Source organism: Durio zibethinus, chromosome 2 (assembly GCF_047325235.1).
Source record: "Durio zibethinus cultivar Kanyao isolate XHJ-2024 chromosome 2, ASM4732523v1, whole genome shotgun sequence".
Lineage (NCBI taxonomy): Eukaryota > Viridiplantae > Streptophyta > Magnoliopsida > Malvales > Malvaceae > Durio > Durio zibethinus.
The window spans coordinates 8,552,579-8,577,241 of NC_143163.1; the positions used below are offsets into that span (position 1 = coordinate 8,552,579).

The 24,663-nt window shown below is 32.6% G+C and overlaps 3 protein-coding genes and 2 pseudogenes across 6 annotated transcripts; 2 read left to right on the forward strand and 3 right to left on the reverse strand.

The window, feature by feature from the left end:
- The first annotated feature begins 25 nt into the window (after nt 1–25).
- LOC149519955 (uncharacterized) lies at nt 26–3,333 on the forward strand. Of its 2 annotated transcripts, XM_089749484.1 has the most exons (3): nt 26–371; nt 1,311–2,450; nt 2,637–3,327. In XM_089749484.1, the coding sequence occupies exons 1-3, from the start codon at nt 26–28 to the stop codon at nt 3,179–3,181; spliced, it is 2,031 nt and encodes a 676-aa protein (XP_089605610.1). In that variant the 3' UTR covers nt 3,182–3,327. The 2 variants fall into 2 exon arrangements, with proteins under 2 accessions (XP_089605610.1, XP_089605608.1); XM_089749482.1 differs by having other exon boundaries at nt 1,311–3,333.
- A 436-nt stretch (nt 3,334–3,769) lies between these two features.
- Nucleotides 3,770–23,636, reverse strand: LOC149519956 (thioredoxin-like protein YLS8; annotated as a pseudogene). Its single transcript, XR_016330790.1, has 2 exons — nt 23,377–23,636; nt 3,770–4,313 (listed from the first exon to the last, which is right to left on the reverse strand). The product of XR_016330790.1 is annotated as a thioredoxin-like protein YLS8 (transcript).
- On the reverse strand, nt 7,932–9,989 carry LOC149519957 (receptor-like protein 14; annotated as a pseudogene).
- LOC111309216 (receptor-like protein 15) lies at nt 11,308–14,568 on the forward strand. Its single transcript, XM_022908189.2, has 2 exons — nt 11,308–11,732; nt 12,672–14,568. The coding sequence occupies exons 1-2, from the start codon at nt 11,387–11,389 to the stop codon at nt 14,552–14,554; spliced, it is 2,229 nt and encodes a 742-aa protein (XP_022763924.2). The 5' UTR covers nt 11,308–11,386; the 3' UTR covers nt 14,555–14,568.
- On the reverse strand, nt 15,146–17,438 carry LOC149519958 (thioredoxin-like protein YLS8). 2 transcript variants are annotated; one of them, XM_089749528.1, is made up of 3 exons: nt 17,143–17,264; nt 16,820–16,877; nt 15,146–15,617 (listed from the first exon to the last, which is right to left on the reverse strand). In XM_089749528.1, exons 2-3 carry the CDS (start codon nt 16,838–16,840, stop codon nt 15,309–15,311), a joined length of 330 nt encoding a protein of 109 aa, XP_089605654.1. In that variant the 5' UTR covers nt 16,841–16,877; nt 17,143–17,264; the 3' UTR covers nt 15,146–15,308. The 2 variants fall into 2 exon arrangements, with proteins under 2 accessions (XP_089605654.1, XP_089605651.1); XM_089749525.1 differs by lacking the exon at nt 16,820–16,877 and having other exon boundaries at nt 17,143–17,438.
- Nucleotides 23,637–24,663: the final 1,027 nt, after the last annotated feature.

A 24,663-nucleotide genomic window follows, 5' to 3' on the forward strand; every position in this document is an offset into this window, starting at 1 on the left:
AAAATACAAGGCAGCTAGGCTCACCATGGAGATCACCGCTTTCTATACATATTTCTTACTTTTGCTTATATGCTTTAATTGCCAAGGGTGCTTGGAGGAAGAGAGAGATGCTCTTCTAAAAATCAAAGCTTCATTTAACAGTCCAGATCCAGGTGCTTTCTCAAACTGGTATGTACAAGAGTGTTGCCAGTGGGAGGGAGTTGAATGTGATCCATCTACAAATCGTATTAGTAAGATCTTCTTTCACTACTGGAGGGATCGGAGCTTGCCTGATTTGTGGTATCCAAACGCTACTTTATTTGCTCAGTTTAAGGACTTGCAAGAACTTGAACTGCCTGGGAATCAGATAGGAGGATTCATTTCACCTCATGGTAAACAGTGTTACCTCACTCCTACCAAACCTATTTATTTATTTATTTTTATGTAGAACGTGGTAGTGGAAGATAAGAAAAAAGGTTAAAAATGCTGAAATTTAAATGAGTGTTAATTTTGTAAAAATGATTATATAAATTGAGTTTGATTCACTTAAGAATGCTTTTAAATTTACCTCCATTTTTGTTCTTTACATAATTTCTTTTTTCAAAATTTTTTATAAGTAAAATTATTAAAATATATATTTTTTTACAAACATTCAACATATCCAATAAATTTTATCATTTTTGTAAAATACATTTTCGAAAAGGTATAACACTTCTGAAACTACATATAATCATTTTTTAGAAGTGTTAATACTTTTTAAAAATGTATTTTTGAAAGTGTTAATAATAATGACTCTTGAAAAAATAAATTTTTAAAAAATTATAATACTTTTCATTAAAATTTATTAATTTTTAAATTTATGATTTTTTTAATAATAACTTTTTTATTACACAAATTAATAAAAATTTTAACAAAATTCTTTTTTTTTAATTTTTCACAAACCTTCACGCCAAGTATTATAAAAAAATATATTGTCGAAAAGTGTTATTACTTTTTAAAAAAACATTTTTGAAAAGTTTGCATTTTTTGAAAATGAATTTTGGAAAAATCAAAACACTTTTAAAATTTATTTTCGGAAAATTACAAAATTTATTTGATATGAATATTAGAATATTTTTAAAAATAATATTAAAATAATTTCTCTTTAAAATAATTAAAAAAAAAAGAAATATAGAGAGAAAAAAGGTGTGGTGGATTTACTCGTTCCCTCCCTGGAAACCTATTTATCATGCACTAGCTTTTTTTTTTTTTTCTTTTACAGCTTAACCTACTAATTAATTAATGTAAAAAATCAAATAACTACTTTTTTTTTTTTGGAAAAATCTCCGCAGCATTTATAAAACTCAAGCGTCTTCGGAAATTGAATCTCCATGACAATTCCATACATAATGGCTCTAATCTCTGGTGGGGGAAATTTCCATCCATTTACTCAGTAGATCTGTCCTATAACAAGTTTACTACTGATGGTCTCTGCTCAAGGAAATTTCCTTTTCTTTATTCCTTGGATTTGTCTGGTAACAAGTTAGATGGTAACATTCCAGAATGCCTGTGTGACAACCGTTTTTTCAAAGAATTGATTCTGTCTGATAACAATCTTCATGGCAGCATCGGTTCATGTTTGGGTAATATGGTTTCACTCAAACATCTGGATCTCTCTAGCAATCAATTCAATGATTCTTTTCCTTCTATGCTAATCAGCAACCTGACAAGTATTGATTCACTTATTCTATCAAGAAATGAGTTCAAAGGCATGATTTCACTCTCCATTTTTGCCAATTTGTCGAGGCTGCGTTGTCTTGACATTTCATACAACCACTTGGAAGTTGAAACAGAGTCACCAAGTTGGTCTCCATCTTTCAACCTAAATGCTCTACATTTAAGTGGTTGTAACCTCAAGAATATTCCGAGCTTCCTCTCAACACAACACCACCTTCTATCCCTAGATTTATCATACAATTCACTCATTGGGAACATTTCTTGGCTGCTGTACAACGTCACTTCAGAATTATGGCTACGAGGCAATGACTTGAATGGTTCCTTCCCCAGGACTTTTCAAAACATAAGCTCTCAACTTACTGTTCTTGACATCTCTGACAATTTCTTACATGGACCATTACCCCAAGATATCGACCTTAATTTTCCACAATTGCGCTATTTAAATGTTTCCATGAATAGCTTCAATAGCAACCTCCCCCAATCCCTCGGTATCCAACTTCTGAGAGTACTGGATTTATCAAACAATCAGTTCCGAGGAGAAATTCCCCATAGTATGACGAGAAATATGACTTCTCTTGAATATTTGAGGTTATCCGGAAACAATTTGAGGGGAGATGCACTTCCCAAAAATTCAAGTTTACCTAAGATAAGATGGCTTTATCTCAACAAAAATTACTTCTCTGGAACATTCCCAGATACCCTCGGGAAGAGCATGGACTTGGAAATCGTTGACATTCAGCATAACAGCTTGTCAGGTGAGCTTTCATTATACTTGCCTGTGCTCCCTCATTTAAGAGTACTACTCCTCGGAGGAAACCGTTTCGAAGGGCAAATACCACTGCAAGTGTGCCAAATGAGGGATTTGCTTGTTTTAGAGCTTTCGAGAAATAGTCTTTCGGGTGAGATTCCTGACTGTGTTGGCAACGTTACTTCTTGGACAGATAGTTCTTACGGTGATTATCTTCAATATTATCCCTGGAGCTCTTTTGATATCATATTCAGGGGCGTATCCTTTACTTTTAAGGTTCTCATGGTTCAATTTAGCGGAATAGATGTATCGTTGAATAGACTAACAGGTAAAATTCCCGACCAAATGACACGATTGAAGGGGATTACATTTCTGAACGTGTCCAACAACCTTCTCACAGGTCAAATGCCTTCATCTTTCAGAAACTTGGCAAACCTGGAAAGCCTTGATCTTTCACATAACAATCTCTTCGGTGGTTTACCCCTAGAACTAACTACTCTTGAATTTCTCGAGCTTTTTAACGTCTCTTTCAACAATCTTTCAGGCATGATACCACAAGGGAAACAATTCAACACATTTGGCAACGACAGTTTTTTAGGAAATCCAGGCCTTTGCGGCTTTCCACTTTCAAGCAAATGCGATGACAGTTCAGAAGCATCACTTTGTTTCTTCTCAGATATTGCTACTGTATGTACTTTGCTGTTTTGGTGTGTAATTTTTCTTCTTTGTTTAGAATAAGATTGAAACGGTACAGGTTTGAATTTTTCCCTTCCGTTTCTTTCCCCATTTCTCATTGCAGCACAGAGACTAAAGGATGTTAGATTCATGGATCTAAGTCCTAGGAACCATGTAAAGTTTATCATTGAAGAGGAAATGATACCTATTTACACTTGCATAGGAGAATCTTCCAGAGTTACAGTTCTATAACAGCAATTTGGTTTCATATCAAGCATATATACAAAGACTGACTGATAATTATTATCAGCTTGTTTGAGATTTCATGCTCTGCCTCGGTTTCACGTCCAACCGAAATAAACATTCCCAGCTCACCCATGAGAATTTTTCTGGATGGATTGGGCTAGAAATACTATTTATTCAACCATTTTTACACTTCAAAATTCAAAACTAATGCTGCCTTCCTAATCCAAGGAGAGAAAATAATACTAGAACAATGCAGATGGTCTTAGATGAAATCTTGCACACCCACATGATTTCCAGATTATTTTTCACATATGTAATATGTGATCAGGCTCAATCGGCCTAATATTCACCGCCAACAACAGAACCTGCATTTTATCACATCGATAGTTTGGTAGCAATGCAGGATTGAAATGTCTAAAGTATAAGATTCTTTGAGGTAAACATGCATCACAAACACAAATATATGTTTGAGACTTTCATCTCAAATATTACTCAAGCCTCAAGGTCAAGTATCCTCCACATTCATGCAGGCATTGCAAATGACATTCATGATTCATCAAAATAATTTCTAATGAAATAGTCAGCATCAAATTTGCAGAAGATGATCAGAAATCTTCCTGATTAAACAATTGCTTGCATCAATACTCAGTAGCGATACTTAGTAATCTTTAGGAGCAATTACCAGACCGTGACCCATCCTTGCCCCTCGATATACAGTCTCAACGATGTCTATGAACTCCTGCTTGTCCTTGAGAGCCCAGTTAATCTTGTTGTTATTTCCAGTGCCAAGGTAAATCATGATGTGCTTGTTTCTGAAGAAGAACATGACCGTGGATGGATCGTACAGCTCATACATTGTGTTAAAATCAGGTACTTCCGTTATGTCCACAAGATAAATCACAGCAAAGTTCTTTATTGTTTCAGCAACCGAAGCAAGCACCTCATCCATCTGAAAACATAAATCAAATTAACTAACCGTAGATTAACTGTAAGTATAGAAATGAAAAAAGTCATTCAAAAGAAAAACAAGTAAAGAGTAAAGCATTCAGTTCTTATTGAATAAATAATGACAGAAAACAAGCTTCCAGATATGCAGGACTCCGAAGAAAAGTGAACAACGTAGAATGCTATCAAAAAGCTATTAAAGTCCAAGTTCATGTACTTACATACACACACCCCAAAGGTAACAACCTGAATATTAGCAAAACAAAAAAGTGCTTCTTTATTATGTCAATAAGCTAAGCACAACCTAAAAATCCACTTTAAGACATTTTTAAACAGCCACCAAATATAAATCTCATCCAAGTTAGATAATAAGTTCAGTCTTTAAGTTGGAACAAAAAAAATTTCAGTCTTTAAGGACTTGAGGGCATAATAACAAGGAGAAAGCTGGTATGTTACTAAAAAGCGAAAATAGAACTTAACTGACTACTTCAATATCATTCAATTTCAGTGAACAGGTGGAAACTTTAGTCCAGTTATTGGAACAACTAAGTCATTATCAAAAGCTATCTGTCTTTCCTCTTTGCTCATTAGTAGAAGATTCTAACTTCCTACTGAGGTAAACAACTGGGCTCAACAAGAAGATGACGGTAAAACATAAGTCATTATCAAAAGCTCTCTTATTCCTTTTTTGCTCACTTGGTGAAGATTCTAACCTGCTACACAGTTAAAACATAGGCTTAGCAAGGAGAATACAGTTGAAGTTCACAAGCCATTTTCATACTGAAACACCAAATAATAGTATCAAATTTTGTTTTACGATCAAGTATTTTAACTTGCAACAATTAAGAATAAATCTATACATAAAATGGTTCATGTAGCATTAAAATTTATGAGTAATTTAATAAAGGACCAAAACTGGGCAAGAATGTCAGAAAAGCAACCCAATTGATATATAACATTCTACCTAAAAAAAACTCTTAAAAGAAATTAGCAAACTAGCCACCTACAGTTCACAAGTTCATCTAACTTATAAAAATATAACCTGGTTTTTTTCCATTTTATAAGTTCTTTTAACTCAATAAACATAAGGGGCAGGGGACATATCGTTAAGAACCATGATCAAGCAGCTTTCCTGAACCAAGTCATCTTTGTGACCAAAGCACGCTTCAATGAAAGCAAAGGATGCTCGCTAGCAGCTCAAAAGGATTGAAGACCAGGCCGAGGGCAGGGCTCTTGTTGAAAATTTTACAAAGAAGTGTGACAAGGCAAATTAAAGCATTTGAAGATTACTACCATACCACTAGTAGTATATTCGAAAAACCCATCGCAACTGTGAAAGTCTCGAATTTTGAATAAAATTTAGTTAAAGATTATCCGATTTGACTAGTTGCTGATTATGAAAAAGAAATAATCAGTTTCACACTCAAATTTCAATCACGCTTTGTTCCCAATTTGATGAAAATTTTCAAAATCGATAGTGAACATAGGGTCCATTAAATACTTTTCAAAATTCTAGTGGTGAAACCCGAATACAATTGGTGTTCCCGGATACAATTGCTGCTTGTACAAAATTAGAATATAAGCAAAAAGAAAGAATAATAAGTAATTGAATACGACATTTTAGAGCAAGAATGGCTATATTATTTCAAGAACAATCCCCACTTGAAGAAGAGTATTATTAACACAATGAAACCATCAAACATGGAAAAAAATTCCATACACACTGGCCTCGATAAACTCATCGCTATGACCTTGTCCCACTATCATCAATTTCAATTGTGTATCATCCCAATTTCCTTTTTCCAGTACAGAGGGTTTCACAGTTATAGGCAGGAGTATTATAGGCTGAACATTTTCCTTTTTCTAGTACAGAGGGTTGCACAGTTACTATATTTTAGCTTATGCCAGAGTGCATACAAGAGATATAAAATACGTATAACTGCAATCATAAACCTAACAAACAAAACATGGAAGCAATGTATTGCCTCCAGCATGACCCATACGCCGTCCCTAAGGAGCAGTTAGTCCAGCAATGAAGGCAACGATAGGCTTTTCAGTCCCACTTTCCCGTTTCATTCATTAAACAAAACCAGATGTTAAATTAAGAACTTAGAAAGATTTTCTCCAGTAATTTTTAGTTTTATGCAAGTGCAGTAGAAATGAGATGAAGAAGGTTCAATATTACTAATTACTATATATTGCTGTCACATGTCAGGAGGCAGAGCTCCGTAGGGAAGCAAGGATGTCAGCAATTCACGCGATCAAATCTATTTCAAAATGGTGGTATTGGGCGCAATCACCCAATGCAGGAGCACCAGTGGCGGAGTCTCAACTAAACTTGACACACATTTCTCGGAAGTCATCAGAACCGAACATTAACAAGCTCCGTGATGCTGCTGCTGCTAGAAAACAGGTAAGAGAGAGTTCAAGAATCACTGGCACTCGTATCCCATCAAGTTATATGTATGATGATGAGTATCGGATCCCATCAAGACAAGCTCTTCCAGCTTCAATTGATAACAGCTCCAGCTCTAGAGTTGCCTCAAAGCCTTTGCAAACTAATGAGAGGAAGAAAACAGACGTCCAAATTTATGAGAAAGATAGGAGGAGGAGGAACTGGTTAAAGTGAGGAATTCCAGTGGTGGCTGCAACAATTGCTGCTGCTATAGGTCGACTACAAGTTGGAGACAAAGTGGTTGGTGAAAACACAGAACACGGAGGCGGCTCTTTGGCACTAGCAATGGTTAATAACGCTTGGCTACAGGTTTTTTTAGCAGAGATTACATGGTACTTAGTTGGATCTGCAATGATGGAGCTAATAGAATCTATTAGGAATAAGTGAGAGAGTTACACAGAAAACAGAGGAAATTTTCATTGATTGATATATAAAATGGATGTATAGTTTGTTTGTATAATAAAAATTTGATATAGCTTTTCATTTCTTTTTCACCTTTTTAATTCTTTAATGCGGATGGGAACTGAAAGATCAGTGTTCAACAAAAAGAAATAAATAGAGAGTTGCTCAATCTGATTTTTCTGGTAGTAGAGAAATTATTGGAAAACGTGCGTGGACTCCAAACAAGCTATTATTCAATTCCATAAGCCCAAAAAACATATATAGACTCTAAACAAGCCCATAAAGATGGATTTTGGGTTCTATATTCATGACTTTTTTCTCTGTTGGCTAGAAGTTGTGATTGACTTAATACTTGGCTGCTGCGATACTCTTTTAATGTAAAAAACTTGGCTGCTGCAACAGTCTTTTAATGTAAAAAACAAAGGCAAAGCAACATGAATTGAAATGAAATGGAAGGTGAAAATTGTCGAAACAACATTTCATTATTGAGTATATTTCATCATTGATGACTGACGAGTTACAGTCTATAAGTTGAAACAAAATTTGGGATAAACTAAAGATCTTAACTTGTCAAAATATTCAATCCATCCATCTATGGTGACAAAGTATTTTCTTCACCAGTTTGCACTGATGCAAAGTGGTGCAATGACACTCTAGAATCCGACAGCATATGATATAAACACGAATGAATAGAAAAACAAGGGTTTATCAACGAGGCCTTCCTCTGCATTTTCTTTGGGATTTTCTTTTCTTCCATCGTCTTCATTGTGATTTCCTGAGCATTTTCTTTGTAATTGTTCTCCGCAAAGTTCTTGGTTGCCTTCGAAGCTACTTCCAGAGAATGTTGAAAAGTGTTCATTTTATGGGATCCTCCCTGAGAGGTTGTTGAAAGCGACAAAAAAGGTTGTGAGAGAATCGATCTGGACAATTTCAGGAGGTATCTGTCCTGTTAGGTTGTTGTGGGAGAGATCCAGGCTCTCCAAATTTTTGAGATTTTTGAAAGATTTTGGAATATGACCTGTTAAAAGGTTTTGTGACAGGTTCAAAGAACGCAGTTTTGCTAATTCACCTATTTCATCTGGAATGAAACCAGCCAATAGGTTAACTGAGAAATCAATCCCTGTCATGAGAGTAAGGGGGATACCCTGGTACAAATATGAATTCCCCTTGGTGGTGAAATCAACCGGAACCCATGAGTTTGCTCGAAACTCCTTTCCCCAGACTGAATTGTTATTGAGACAAGAAGGAGTGTTCCCAGAAAAATTATTATTTGAGAAATCTAAGAACTGCAACATTTGCATTTGGCATAATTGCTGGGGAGGAGGTCCTCTAAATTGATTTTCTCCTAAAAGAAGGGCTCCTAATTGCATGAAAACAGGTAGACTTAAGATGGTTCCTCACAGGTGGTTAAGTCGAACATCTATCAGCTTCAAAGACAAACTTTTGGACAAGCAAGCTGGCATATTCCCCTCAAAATGATTATGATGAAGCAGCAACCATGTCAAATTCGGCATAATACAGTTTTCCGGAAGCAGCTCACCATCCAAGCTATTGTTTGCCAGATTCAAGTACCATAATGGTGAATTGTGGGTTAGACTAACTGGGACTTCCCCAGAGAGGAGATTGCTAGACAAATCCTTGCTTTCTACATATTTCAGTTTACCTACAAAGGGGGAATGTTATCAGAAAATTGGTTGGAGGAAGCGTTGCATCCTTTCAGCTGAGGGAGGAATAGATCAATATTTATGGGTAGATGCCCATCAAAATGATTGTTAGAGATATCTAGCTTAGAGCGTGTAGATTTCTTTTGGTGACCTTGGGGAAATTGACCAACAAAAGAATTGCTTCTCAGGCTCAATACAGAAGAAACATTATGAAGCAACCATGTTGGGAAGCCGCCAACCAGTAAGTTGCTGGATAAATCCAGGGTTTGCAAGTTATATTGGGTAGAAAGGAACCCAGGAATTATGTGACCACTCTGACGGTTGAGGTTGCATCCAGCCAAAAGCAAATGTTGTACTTGGAAACGAGGATGCCAAGTTGGATTTTCAGTTTCAACTTCTAATTGGTAATTTTAGGAAAGATCTAGATGACTGAGCTTTGAATGATTTGCAAAGATAGAAAAAGACAGCAGACCTTCAAAAAGGTTATAAGAAACGTCAATAGACTCAATTTTTGATAGATTGGCAAGGAAGAAGGTAAGGTTTCCTTGAAATCTATTCTTTGACAAGTTCAGAGTTCTGAGCGATGGCATGTTGCCCCCAACAGGGTGGCACAGTATCTTCGATTGAGTTAGCTGAAAGATCCAGCCATTGTAAGTGAACGAGTTTACATATTTCTGCATGACAAGCCGGGACCCTTTTAAGAAATTATCAAATATATATATATATATACACATATATATATAGCCACTAATTCAATGGCAACAAAAGACTTAAATTAAAGCACGACTGAAAATCTCACCTTCGGGATTAGTCAGTCCACCAATATTATTCCCTCGAAGATGCAATTCCTGCAATTCCTTGAGTTGAGAAAACAAACTCATATCAGGAAACCCTTGATCGTCATCTTCCTTGATATAGTCATAGAAAATTCTGATCACATGAGAGCTTGTGGGGCTACATTGAATCCCATCCCACCGGCAACAGTCATCAGAGAATCTGCCTGGATAAAAGTATTCATACCCATAGCCCAGAGATTCTACTATTTGCTGAAGAGCTGTCTTCTCATCATCCGGACAACCTTGGCTGGATCAAAGTTGCAGCAGATTATCGTCTTTCTAAGCAAAAACAGCATGCCGCTACCAGTAGAGAAATTGTTCATATTGATGTGCCCAGTTATTCTAACAACAGAATTCTGTAACTTGTTTTCTCTTTTAGGAAGTTTCAACTCTGTATTATCTCGCATATGAAACCTAATTGAATTTGCCTAGATGGAAAACTTGTGAGATTTGAAATTGGAAAGCACCCTAATTGTTCAAAACAACGGTCCAAGAACTGGAGTAAAAACAAAACAAATGGCATCCTGTTCACAGACATATTTTGTCACCAACTTGTAGTCCTACTTACACACCATTTTCCAAGAAAAACTTCCATAGTCAATGTTAAACCTGTGCTATGGGATACGATCTGAGAGAACACCCAAGAAATTTAACTTACCAATTGAAATTCTTTGCCATTAATGTCTCTTTGATTATAATAAAATATATATAACGTCAATTTGCAGGGAAACTTTCCAAGTCGAACTTACAACTACAAGTTCAGCAATTAGCTACTACTTGGCCGTAGAATAAGTTGTTCTTTTTCTGGTGCGAAAAACGTTTTCTCACTTTCCTCTCTTGACCAACTGCATCTAACACAGACAACCGAAAGTTCAGTGCTAAAGCAAATAGACCATCCAAATCCTTATTTTCTTTCAACCAATTCAGGCAATCCCAGTCTTCGTTGCATCCCTCTTGAAAGCAAAGTGGCCTATATGTCTGCTCAAATATGGCCATATACGTTGCATATTATTGATAACATTGAATGAATTATAATTTTGAAATATAATTATACAAATAAATAATTTTCTTAATTTCAGTGAAAAAGATTAAAAATTTCTTTTTAAAATTTTTCAATGATATACTAATGATGCATGTGAATATTTGCAATGTACTTTTGATTTATGATTCATTTGAATGGATAGTAGAATTTTTTATGGTGACAATGATGAGATTAATTACTGTAGTAAGATTAAATACTATATTAATGAGAATAAAATTATTAATGAAATATGAATTTGAATGGAAAAAATAGTAAACAATAGTGACATGGTAGAGAACAATTGAGTGCTCTAAGAAAAAAATGAGAATAAAAACCCTTAGTTGTTCGTTGGAGGGGAACTGAGACGGACACGGTCCTGCGACACGGTTAGACCAAAAAAGTGCTGATTCAAACAGATAAACTAATTCGTCAAATCAATTGATAGCGACCTTTTTCCGTGTTGGAACGGTTATGTTGAGTGTTGACGACAATCCGGTATACACTACTTTCTCTTCTTCTTCCTCCTGTTTTCATGTAGACCATGTTACGGGCAACTGAAACTTTCAGCGCTCTTGCAAGCATTGTGAAGAAATTTCACTTGTCCCGTAGAAAGCAGCAGTGGCAAATGGCAATTATAAATTCCAAAGGGATTGCAGCTAATTCATTGATAAAATAAAATACAAGGCAGCTAGGCTCACCATGGAGATTCCCACTTTCTATACATACTTCTTACTTTTGCTTATATGCTTTGATTGCCAAGGGTGTTTGGAGGAAGAGAGAGAAGCTCTTCTACAAATCAAAGCTTCATTTAACAGTCCAGAGACAGGTGCTTTCTCAAACTGGTATGTACAAGAGTGTTGCCAGTGGGAGGGAGTTGAATGTGATCCATCTACAAATCGTATTAGTAAGATCTTCTTTCACTACTGGAGGGATCGGAGCTTGCCTGATTTGTGGTATCCAAACGCTACCTTATTTGCTCAGTTTAAGGACTTGCAAGAACTTGAACTGCCTGGGAATCAGATAGGAGGATTCATTTCACCTCATGGTAAACAGTGTTACCTCACTCCTACCAAACCTATTTATTTATTTATTTTTATGTAGAACGTGGTAGTGGAAGATAAGAAAAAAGGTTAAAAATGCTGAAATTTAAATGAGTGTTAATTTTGTAAAAATGATTATATAAATTGAGTTTGATTCACTTAAGAATGCTATTAAATTTACCTCCGTTTTTGTTCTTTACATACTTTTTTTTTCAAAATTTTTTATAAGTAAAATTATTAAAATATATTTTTTTTTACAAACATTCAACATATCCAATAAATTTTATCATTGTTGTAAAATACATTTTCGAAAGGGTATAACACTTCTGAAAATACATATAATCATTTTTTAGAAGTGTTAATACTTTTTAAAAATGTATTTTTGAAAGTGTTAATAATAATGACTCTTAAAAAAATAAATTTTTAAAAAAGTATAATATTTTTCATTAAAATTTATTAATTTTTAAATTTATGATTTTTTTAATAATAACTTTTTTATTACACAAATTAATAAAAATTTTAACAAAATTCTTTTTTTTAATTTTTCACAAAACTTCACGCCAAGTATTATAAAAAAATATATTGTCGAAAAGTGTTATTACTTTTTAAAAAAAACATTTTTGAAAAGTTTGCATTTTTTGAAAATGAATTTTGGAAAAATCAAAACACTTTTAAATTTTATTTTCGGAAAATTACAAAATTTATTTGATATGAATATTAGAATATTTTTAAAAATAATATTAAAATAATTTCACTTTAAAATAATAAAAACAAAAAAGAAATATAGAGAGAAAAAAGGTGAGGTGGATTTACTCGTTCCCTCCCTGGAAACCTATTTATCATGCACTAGCTTTTTTTTTTTTTCTTTTACAGCTTAACCTACTAATTAATTAATGTAAAAAATCAAATAACTACTTTTTTTTTTTTGGGAAAAATCTCCGCAGCATTTATAAAACTCAAGCGTCTTCGGAAATTGAATCTCCATGACAATTCCATACATAATGGCTCTAATCTCTGGTGGGGGAAATTTCCATCCATTTACTCAGTAGATCTGTCCTATAACAAGTTTACTACTGATGGTCTCTGCTCAAGGAAATTTCCTTTTCTTTATTCCTTGGATTTGTCTGGTAACAAGTTAGATGGTAACATTCCAGAATGCCTGTGTGACAACCGTTTTTTCAAAGAATTGATTCTGTCTGATAACAATCTTCATGGCAGCATCGGTTCATGTTTGGGTAATATGGTTTCACTCAAACATCTGGATCTCTCTAGCAATCAATTCAATGATTCTTTTCCTTCTATGCTAATCAGCAACCTGACAAGTATTGATTCACTTATTCTATCAAGAAATGAGTTCAAAGGCATGATTTCACTCTCCATTTTTGCCAATTTGTCGAGGCTGCGTTGCCTTGACATTTCATACAACCACTTGGAAGTTGAAACAGAGTCGCCAAGTTGGTCTCCATCTTTCAACCTAAATGTTCTACATTTAAGTGGTTGTGACCTCAAGAATATTCCGAGCTTCCTCTCAACACAGCACCACCTTCTATCCCTAGATTTATCATACAATTTACTCATTGGGAACATTTCTTGGATGCTGTGCAATGTTACTTCAGAATTACGGCTACGAAGCAATAACTTGTCTGGTTCCTTCCCCAGGACTTTTCAAAACATAAGCTCTCAACTTACGGTTCTTGACATCTCTGACAATTTCTTGCATGGGCCATTACCCAAAGATATCGACCTGAATTTTCCACGATTGCGCTTTTTGAATGTTTCCATGAATAGCTTCGATAGCAACCTCCCCCAATCCCTTGGTAGCCAAATTCTGAGAGAACTGGATTTATCAAACAATCAGTTCCAAGGAGAAATTCCCTATAGTATGACGAGAAATATGACTTCTCTTGAATATTTGAGGTTATCCGGAAACAATCTGAGAGGAGATGCACTTCCCAAAAATTCAAGTTTACCTAAGATAAGATGGCTTTATCTCAACAAAAATTACTTCTCTGGAACATTCCCAGATACCCTCGGGAAGAGCATGGACTTGGGAATTGTTGACATTCGGCGTAACAGCTTGTCAGGTGAGCTTTCATTATACTTGCCTGTGCTCCCTCAGTTAAGAGCACTACTCCTCGGAGGAAACCGTTTTGACGGGCAAATACCACTGCAAGTTTGCCAAATGAGGGATTTGCAACTTTTAGACATTTCGAGAAATAGTCTTTCAGGTGAGATTCCCGACTGTGTTGGCAACATTACTTCTTGGACAGATAGTTCTTACCGTGTTTATCTTCTAAATGATCACCGGAGCTCTTTTGATATCATAATCAACGGTTTCTCCGTTACTCTTCAGGCTCTCAATTTTGATTTTATGGGAATAGATGTATCTTTCAATAGACTAACTGGTAAAATTCCCGTCCAAATGACACGATTGAAGATGATTCATTTTCTGAACATGTCCAACAACCTTCTCACGGGTCAAATACCTTCACCCTTCGGAAACTTGGCACAACTAGAAAGCCTAGATCTTTCACAAAACAATCTCTTCGGTGGTTTACCCCTAGAACTAACTACTCTTGAATTTCTCGCGCTTTTTAACGTCTCTTTCAACAATCTATCAGGCATGATACCAGTAGTAGCCCAATTTGGAACATTTACAAGTGACAGTTATTTAGGAAATCCAGGCCTTTGCGGCCTTCCGGTTGGAAGGCAATGCGCCGAGACAGCACCAGTTTATTTAAGTGCAGAAACATCAGTTTTTCTCTTCACAGATACTGCTACTGGATATACTTTGCTGTTTTGGTGTGTCATTTTTTTTCTTTATTAAGAGTACGATTGAAACTGCATAGACTTCATTTTTTCCGTTGATTCATGGATCTAAGAGCCATGTAAACTTATCAGACGAATAAGCGAATATTCCAGTTTTATTACAAGAATTTAGGCTTCATATTCAGTAAATATACCCATCAACAAATACAGAGTGATTAATAATTATTAACAAGAAGTTTGACTCAGCAGAAAGGGCAATTCGACACCTGATCTAGTTCGGAAGTAGCTGTTCCTTAGTTTGGTTGCTCTTATTTCATGCTCTGCCTCGGTTTCAGGTCCATTCGAAATAAACATTCCCAGCTCACCCAATTGAATTATTTTTACACTTCAAATTTGAAAATTAAAGCTGACTTCCGAATCTAAGGAGAGAAAATAATCCTAGAACAAAGCAGGCATGATCTTATAAATGAAAGCTTGCACACAGACATGATCTCCAAAATATCTTTCACATTGTACTACAACCGGGCCCTATCGGCCTAATATTCACCAGCGACAACAGAACCAACATTTAACCATACCATAGTTTGGTAGCGATGCAGCACTCAAGTGTCTAAAGTGCAAGATGCTTTGGGTAAACACGCATCACAAATACATAAATATATGTTTGAAACTTTCATCTCAAATATTGCTAAAGGTCGAGTATCCTTCACATTCATATAAGCATCAAAATAATTTCTAATGAAATAGTCTGCATCAAATTTGCAGAAGATGTTCAGAAATCTTCCTGATTAAACAATTGCTTGCAAGAATACTCAGTAGCGATACTTGGTAGAGTAATCTTTAGGAGCAATTACCAGACCACGACCCTTCCTTGCCCCACGATATACAGTCTCAACAATGTCTATGAACTCCTGCTTGTCCTTAAGAGCCCAGTTAATCTTGTTGTTATTTCCAGTGCCAAGGTCAATCATGATGTGTTTGTTTCTGAAGAAGAACATGACTGTGGATGGATCGTACAGCTCATACATTGTGTTAAAATCAGGTACTTCCGTTATGTCCACAAGATAAATCACAGCAAAGTTCTTCATTGTTTCAGCAACCGAAGCAAGCACCTCATCCATCTGAAAACATAAATCAAATTAACTAACCAACCATGGATTAAGTATAAGTATAACAACAACACTCTTTTCATTCCAAAGGAAGTAAAAGCAAGTTAATAATAAATCATTCATTTCATATTGAATACAGAATGACAGAAATTGCAGCTTCCAGATATGCAGGACTCCAAAGAAAAAGGAAAAATGCAGAATGCTTTCAAAAAGCTATTAAAGTCCAAGTCCATGTACATACATACACACACCCCAAAGGTAACAACCTGAATATTAGCAAAACAAAAACTGTTTTTCTATTATGTGAATAAGCCCAACCTAACAATCCACTTAAAGTCATTCTTAAACAGCCACCAAATATAACTCTCATCCAAGTAAGATAATAATTTCAGTCTTTAAGTTGGAACAAAAAAATATTCGGGCTTTAAGGACTTGACTAGAGGGCATAAAAATAAGGAGAAAGCCCGTATGTTACTAAAAAGTGAAAATAGAACTTCCTGACTACTTCATTATCATTCAAGTTCAATGAACAGGTGGAAACTTTAGTTCAGTAAATGGAACAATACTTCAGACTATAAAACAGTAAGTCATTATCAAAAGCTCTGTCCATCTTTCCTTTTTTTGCTCACTTGGTGAAGATTCTAACCTCCTACTCAGCTAAACCATTGGCTCAACAGGAAGATAACAGAATGAATTTCACAAGCCATGTTCAAACTGAAACACCAAATATAGTATCAATTTTTGTTTTACTTCCAAATATTTTAAATTTGACACGCAACAATTAAGAATAAATTTATTCAGAAAATAGTTCATCTAGCATTAAAATTTGCGAGTAATTTCATAAGGTATCAAAACTGGGCAAGAATGTCAGAAAAGCAACATAATAAATATTAGACATTCTACTTAAGAAAACACTTAAAAGAAATTAGCTAACTAGCAACCTACGGACTACGGTACACAACAAACATAAAAGGGGGCTCAAGACATCGTTAAGAACCAAGATCAAAAAGCTTTTCTGAACCAAGTCACCTTTGTAACCAATGAAAGCTTCAAAAAAAACAAAGGATGCTCACTAGCAGCTCAACTGGATTGAAGACCAGGCCCAAGGCAGGGCTTTTGTTAAAAAATTTACAAAGAAGGTATAACAAAGCAAATTAAAGCATTTGAAAACAACCACCCTACTAACAGTAGTATATTAGAAAGACCTATCTCACCTGTGAAAGTCTCGATTCCATTAAAATTTAGTTAAAGAATATCCCAACTGACAAGTTGCTGATTACGAGAAAGAAATAATCAGTTTCACAACAGAATATGTTCTCCTCAAATTTCAATCATGCTCTGTTCTAAATTTGATGAAAATTTTCAAAATCTATAGTGAACATAGGGTCCATTAAATACTGCTCAAAATTTTAGTGATGAAACCTGAAATAAATACTATGAACAGAAGATCCAGGAAGGGTAGGAATTCCACAGGTCAAAGTAAACTTTAAAATATAAGCGATTAAGAGAGAGAGGAGAACGATGTAGTGCACAGCACCTGCATGCAAGTTTCATCCCAGTCGTGGCCGAATCGGATGACCACGAGACGCTCTTCTTCCGCCAGGATGGCCTGATCTATAGCCCATCCCGTGTGCAGGTGTGGTAGCAGATACGACATCGTTAGATCGTTACCCCTCACTTCCCCCTGAAATGTAAATTTCCTTTTTTCGCTAATGAAAATGCTTTAGATCCCTACAAAATTTATTTCTCAAACCCTAATTTATAAACCAAACATCTGGAAATGTTCAGTAAATTGGCCATGCGTTCACCACACGCAACGCCATATAGCTAGCATGAGTAGCAAATTGGATAGGTGCGTGCCAATCAAAACGAAGCGTTCAGTCTCCTGGGTTTGATGGGTCATGGGCCTCATGGCTCATGGGTCCTCCAATAAACTGGACATGCTTAATACCAATACCCTAAACCCTATTGCACGAGATTTCACCGTCGAGACAATTAATTTCGTAGCAAACAAAAAGAATTTAAAAAAAAAAAAAATCCAACAATCAGTTTTACCGCTAACAAAACACATCAGAAAACCTCCCAAAGAAAAAGTTATAAAATTAATAGAACCAAAAAGGAATAAATGCATATTTCCCCTTAACCTATATACTTTTTATCAATTTGAAATTTTAGAAAAAAATTGGTACTCTAATTCCCATTTTATTATCCAACTAATTAATTTATTGATGTAATATTAATATCTGACAGACTATTGACACATTTAAAAAAAAAAATTCACTCAACATTACATTATTAATACAACATCGAAATTTTTAAAAAAATTCAAAATTTTAAACAAAATTTTAAAAAATTTTATAAATTTTTAGCAATCTAAAATATTTTTTAATTTTAGATTTTTAAGTTCTAGTGAATTTTTTTGAATTTTAACAAAATTTTATTTTTATTCAAATATTCCTTTTTTTAATTCTACCAATTTATTTTGGATTTTTTTAAAAATTTTTAGACTTTTTAAATTTTTAAATATTTTATTTTTATTTATTTTTATTTTTTAAAAATTTTCATTTAATATTAACGTGATTATTGATAATATAATGTTGACTATATTTTTTTGATAAATGTTAACATTTTATGAAATTTTCATGTCACATTAACAAGTGAACTCACGACATTAATACGAAATATTAAAGTGGATGACAAAATAAAAATTAAGAGTATCAAATTAGATTTGATAATAAAAAATATGATATAATGACATCACATAAATATAATACAAAAATAAAACACAAAAATAACGTGACTTAAAATTTTAATAACAACTATGTATATGTAATAAAACTAAAAAAAATGTATATTTCATATTTTTGTTTTAACATGAATTATAAGATATAATTTTTATATAAAATATGAAATGAATAAATGAATTTTAATATTCTACATGAAATGAATATACTAATTGCTAGGTCTACATCAAATTGACAATTTTATTGCTTTAAATATTTATCTCATAACAATTTTGAAAATTATCAGACGAAAATTTTAAAATATCCAAATAAAAAAATCGTCATAAATATTTTTTAATTAGATGTGATTTATCATTTAAAAATTTTATCTTTTCAATAAAACTTTAAAATTAATTAAAATCTATTAAAAAGATAATTTTGATCTACAAAAATCAAATTCTATTTCATAAGTATGATTACGAGTAAGGAATGATTAGTACAACTACAACACTCATTTAAAAACAGTACCAATTAACCACATGTTATCTTTTAATTTTGACAAAAATATCTTGATTTTGATATCTAAAAACGATTTTCTTAATTTATTGCAATTAAAACATCTTTTATTTCTTTTGCTTGAAAGATAAATAAGAACTTTACATATTAAAAAATTTTTAAAAATATTTCAATACTTTGGTAATATTAAAATATGCTTTCTCACTTAAAAATTTCTTAAGAATTACTTCTAAAATTTTTCAAAAATCACATCAACGATTCATATTTATCTTTAAAATCAATATTTATAATGCATATAATAATAAAATATGATGCTCAAAATTTAATCATTGATTTATCTTTTTACAATATATATTTTATAAATATTTTATGTTTTTATTTCTTTTAAAAATTATTCAAATTAAGAGAAAAATGAAAATCTTTGTATTAAAAATTTTTTTTAAACATTTCAATATTTTAAAATTTTTTAAAAGATTTTTCTCACCTAATAAGTACGTAAAATCACTATTTGAACTTTCATGTTCCCATAATTGAAAAAATCTCTATTTATTTTCAATTACTAATATTTCATAATAGCAATTTTACAATAATAAAAATATTTATAAACAATTGTTTCCTAAAAACATATTTTTAAATAATAAAATTATAATTGCAAACATTAAAACAATTAAATACAAATTGTAACAAATAAATAGCCATACAAGAAAGAGATATATCTAAATGAAGCTTTTGGCTTTGGATCCAAAGTAAAGGCTGCTGATTGGGCTTGATCTAGACAAGGTTGGTATAGAAATGAACCCGTCAACAGATTTGGTTTGAGTAGACAAGTTTACGGGTAAAAGCCTTTTTTTCACCTAAGAAAGCCTTCAAATTTTTTTATTCATTTCATTCCCTTCAAACTAAAAAAAAAAAAAAAAAACGTCTTTTTGAAGTAAAAAAATGGTAAGTCTTTGTCAACCCAAATTTCGATGTTCCATGATCGTGCCAACCGTTGCACCGTGTCAACCGTCACACCTTGTCATCCGCTATCAAAGCTTTTTTTATTTTTTTCTCCCTTTCTTTTCCTTTTCTCTGTTATCTCTCCCCATCACTACATCTTTCTTTCCCCTCCAGTCGAAACTGAGCCTTCTTATGCCACTGTCGCACCCTCTTTTCTCGATCGTCACACCTTGCCATCCGCCACTAAAGCTTTTTTTATTTTTTCTCCCTTTCTTTTTTTTTTCTCTGTCATCTTTTCCCATCACTACATCTTCCTTTCTCCTCTTCAATCGAAACTGAGCCTTCTTATGCCACTGTCGCAGGTGGTTTCGACCCTCTTTTCTCTTTTTTTTTTTTCTTCCTTTAGTTGAAACCCACTTCAGCAAACTGCCTTTATCATTTTTTTTTACCTTTTTTTATTGCTGGGTTTCTTAAAATCTATGAAAACTGTAACTTTATTTATTGTTATTTTTTTACGTTGTGTTCCCTATACTTAGGAAAGGCAAAATGGGCTTAGTGTTATGGTGGGTCATTTAATGATGGTTAAGGAAAAAAGCTATTTAGGTTCAATTGGTGGATGGTAATAGGGGTGGCCAAATAATTATGGCTTAGGCATGAAAGGCAAGTTGAAATAGGGATGATAATGCTGGTTAAGCTGGACATGTAGAAAATGAGAAGGGAAATGGGAGGTAGTTGGTTCGGCTGAAGTAAAAAATGGTAGAAAAAAGGGTTTAGGTTCTCGCTGGGGTGTCGTTTTGACTCTAGGCAATAATACGGGGCTTTGGTGTTTCATGGGTGGTTGTAATGGTCGCGGTGGGAATGGCAATAGAAGGTGGCTTTGGGCTTTTGGTCCTGTTCTTTTTTTGGTAATTTTTGGTCAAAGGTTGGAGTAGTGAAGTTTAGGCTTTTGGTGTTGGATTGATGATGGTTGGCGATAACCTTAGGTAGTTTCTATATGGAGCTTCTAAGATCTTAGTTTGTGAAAAAATTGGCTCCCTTTTGCCCCATGGTGATGTCTTTCCTTTTTATCCTCTCGTTCTTCACCTCTATAAAAAAGATCCCAATTATTATAGAGCTCTCTTCTTATTAGGAAAGTTAGAAAAATTTTTAAATGACTTGATTTTTGGAATTTTGTAACAACAAGGACAACATGGCTTATTGCATTTGGGGTTTAGAACCTTTGATGAATTTGTGTTGAAGGTCAAAAGGTAAAACCAGAACTAAAAAAAAAAAATGCTATAAATGGGAAGTATGGAGGGAAAAATCTTGTCATTTAGGGAAAGAAAGCCTGCTATAGCAATCGACTCTATCTTTTTTGTATTTTAAAAATGGACACGAAATTTAAAATTAAATTTGGACTTTCATTGGATTTCAAGCCCAAATGACTTGATTTTGCCTTTTTAACTGGACTTTCAAATTTTAATTCAAAAATAACTCAATAATTTAATTGAATTAGGCTTAAGTTCAATATAAAATGGTCCAATAATGATTAATCTGAAACGAAATCAAATCAAGCTTAATTAAGTAAATTCAATTAAAATATTTAAGTTAGTATAAATCTAAATGTTTAGATTAAATCTGAAAATTAAATTAATTTAAATAATTTTGACAAAATTAAATGTTTACATACTAAATTTACAAAAAATATATTTAACAAGGGATGGAGTATTTAATCTAAACCAAAACTAAAAACCAAATTTAGAGAAATTCCAACGCTATAAACACAACTTCCAAAACCTAAGAAAATTAAAAAAAAAAAAAAAGAATTCATCTCAAAATAAACCAAGAAAAAAAAACCAAAAACTAGCAAAATAAAAAAAAAAACAAAAATATTGGTGAAGATGGGTTTAATTAGGTAAATCAAGATGTTTGGTAAAAGGGAAATTTCAAAGTGTCTTTGATTAGAAAAACTAAGAGAGGGAAACCATCAGTGGAGCAACCTCTAATAGCACGGTTGTGGTTATGAGTTATGAGTTTTTTTTTTTTTTTGGAGCACAAAAATGTATAGTGGAAGAGTTCTTTAATGTTTAGGAAACAAAGAAACGGAATGAAATAAGGAGCCGTCACCTAATGTTCTATCGTTGACGAAGTTTATGCCGCGAGACGACAAGAAAATGAGAGTGAGAGTTTAGAGACAGAAGAGAGGCGGTACAAGGGAAAAAAAAAAGGTTTTTAAGGATCAATTTTAGGATTTTATGAAATCCTTGAAAGAAATTAATCGCCTAAATGACTTTTAGATTATAATAAAACATTTGAATTTAAAAAATTTATAACATATCATATGCATTATAAATTAATTAATTAATAAAATATTTAAAAAATTATTTATTTATCATTATTTTAAATTAATTATATCATAATTTAAATATCATATTAAATATTTAATTATAATTTAAAAATTATTACTGATAATTAAAAAAATAAAGACTCAGATTTATACAAAATTTTAAAGTTCAAAATATCCGAGATTAATTCCAATACAAAAGTAAAAGAATATTTTGAGGCATAATTTTTTTAGTACCATTTTTCTTCTTGAATTTATTTATTTATTTCACCATATTAATTTATCTACAACTCTAATAAATCCAAAATTCAAGTGATCCACGATGGAAAAAATGTAAAATCCTTTAGCATTCTATTTTTTTCTTTTTTTTTTTTGGTTTTTGTTATATTCATTTTTTTTAATATATTCTTTACAAGATCTATAATATGACACATTATGTACAAAAATTATCAATTTATATTCTTTAAAAAATAACAAAAAAACGAACATACAATAATGTATAACGATTTTAATAAATAAATATCATCAATAAATAATTCTTCAACAATCATAAAATTTTATTTATATTTATTTTATGACATAATTTATATTAAATTTAAAATTCAAATCGACCTTTTGGATTGGCAGTTACCGTCAGTGCGGCACAATTAGAGCACTCAATCACATCGAAAGCTTGTTTGAATAACAAGTTCCTATGCTATTTAACTTCAGCCATCTTACTGAATCTTCAGTGAGTTATTGGAGTTTAAGGGGTCCGGTAAGACTTTTTTCCCCCAATTGTAACTCTTTGTTTCTATTTCAAAGCATGTTTCAAAAACTTTTTTTAACTCTTTCACCTTACTTATTACTGTATTATAACATAAATATCTTTATCACATACCTTTGTTTTCTTTTTTTTTTTTAATTTTAAAATATTCAAATCGTTTTATATAAATCAATATAATTATATAATTACATAATAATTTTACAAATTAATAAATAAATAAAATTTTAATTAATTTTATAAGTATTAAATAATTTAAATTTTTTGTTAATAATATATTTTTTTATTACAATTCATCTCTATTTTTTATTTAAATACATATTTCATCTATAATTTTAATTTTATCATAATATTTAATCTCATAATTATAATAATTAATTTTACATTCGTCATTTTTTAAATATAATTATAATTAAACTTATTATCCAAGCAAATGTACTTTAAATCTTACTTAAAAATTTTTGGAAAGGAAAAAAGAAAAAGAATAAATCATGAGTAGTTGTGTACCTGCATGCAAGTTTCGTCTCAATCATGGCCGAAACGGATAATGACAACACGTTCTTCTTCTGCGAGGATGGCCTGATCGACGGCCCACCTGGAGTGCAGGTGAGGTAACAGGTAAGACACGTCCTCTTCTCTCTCTTTCTCTCTCTCTCTCTCTCTCTCTCTTGCTTTTAAGTTTTCAGCTTCTCTACCCTTTGCCTTTGAATTGAACTTGCTTTAGTTTTTAGGCTGAAACGAATCCAACAGTAGATGGAGAAGGTTGATGTTATTAGTGATATTTAATTATTTAAAGAATGGCGCACGGCGACGAAGGCTCTGGAAAGGCCCCGAGTCTTCTGCTGATTTGGCAAAATGGTTTCCAATTCCCCCCACTAAAATAGTGCCACGTGTCTAACTTATTATTCGCATCTTCCAATAATGATGCCTGTGCTTGACTCATGGAACATTATTAAGTTCTAATCACTTCTAAGTCCGGGCGCAAGTTTTATTCTGATTAATTAAAATTTAATTTAAAATTACATTCTAAAACATATTAAGTACCATTTTAAAATTAAAAATCGACGGACAAATATGGATGAGCTCCCTAAGATCAGGGCTTAAGAAGGCTTAACAAGCGTTACTTATATAAGGGTGACTACAAGTCGGTTTTAATATTGAAATTGATTAGATTTCATTACATTAGCATGATTGACAATGATCTATTAAAGAAAATGATTTAGATGGATAATTCAATTCGTTTTTAGTGTCTAAAATTAGTAATTGAACTAATTAAAATAATTAACATTTGTAATAAAATTTTTAAATATATTATATATAATATAAATAAATATTTTTTATTTATATTTTTTAAAAATAACAAAATATGACTTTGGGGCAAAGTTTTTGGGTGAGTTCCATTAGGCGAAACATGTTGCAAAATTGGTGGTTAAAAAATGGTGAAAATTTTTTTTATACCAATTGATTTATATCGGTTCATAATTTTTTTATTATTAGGAATAGATGATTCAGTTTCAATTATTTTTTATTATTAAAACTATATCAATCCATTTTTGTTTTTTTTTTTTAAATTGATTAGTTTAATTTTCTATTTTTTTTTATAAAATGAATCGACAAACTGCTCATCTTATATATTTGTACACCTCTAATCAAGATTACAATTGTTTCAATTTTTTTTTTTTCATTTTCATAGTTGTTAGATCAAATCTTTTAGGTTTTTTTTTTTTCAGGCCAAATCAAAATTTTTAGGTTAAAGTAGCGCTTACTATCAATCAACAAAAAGAATTATTGAAA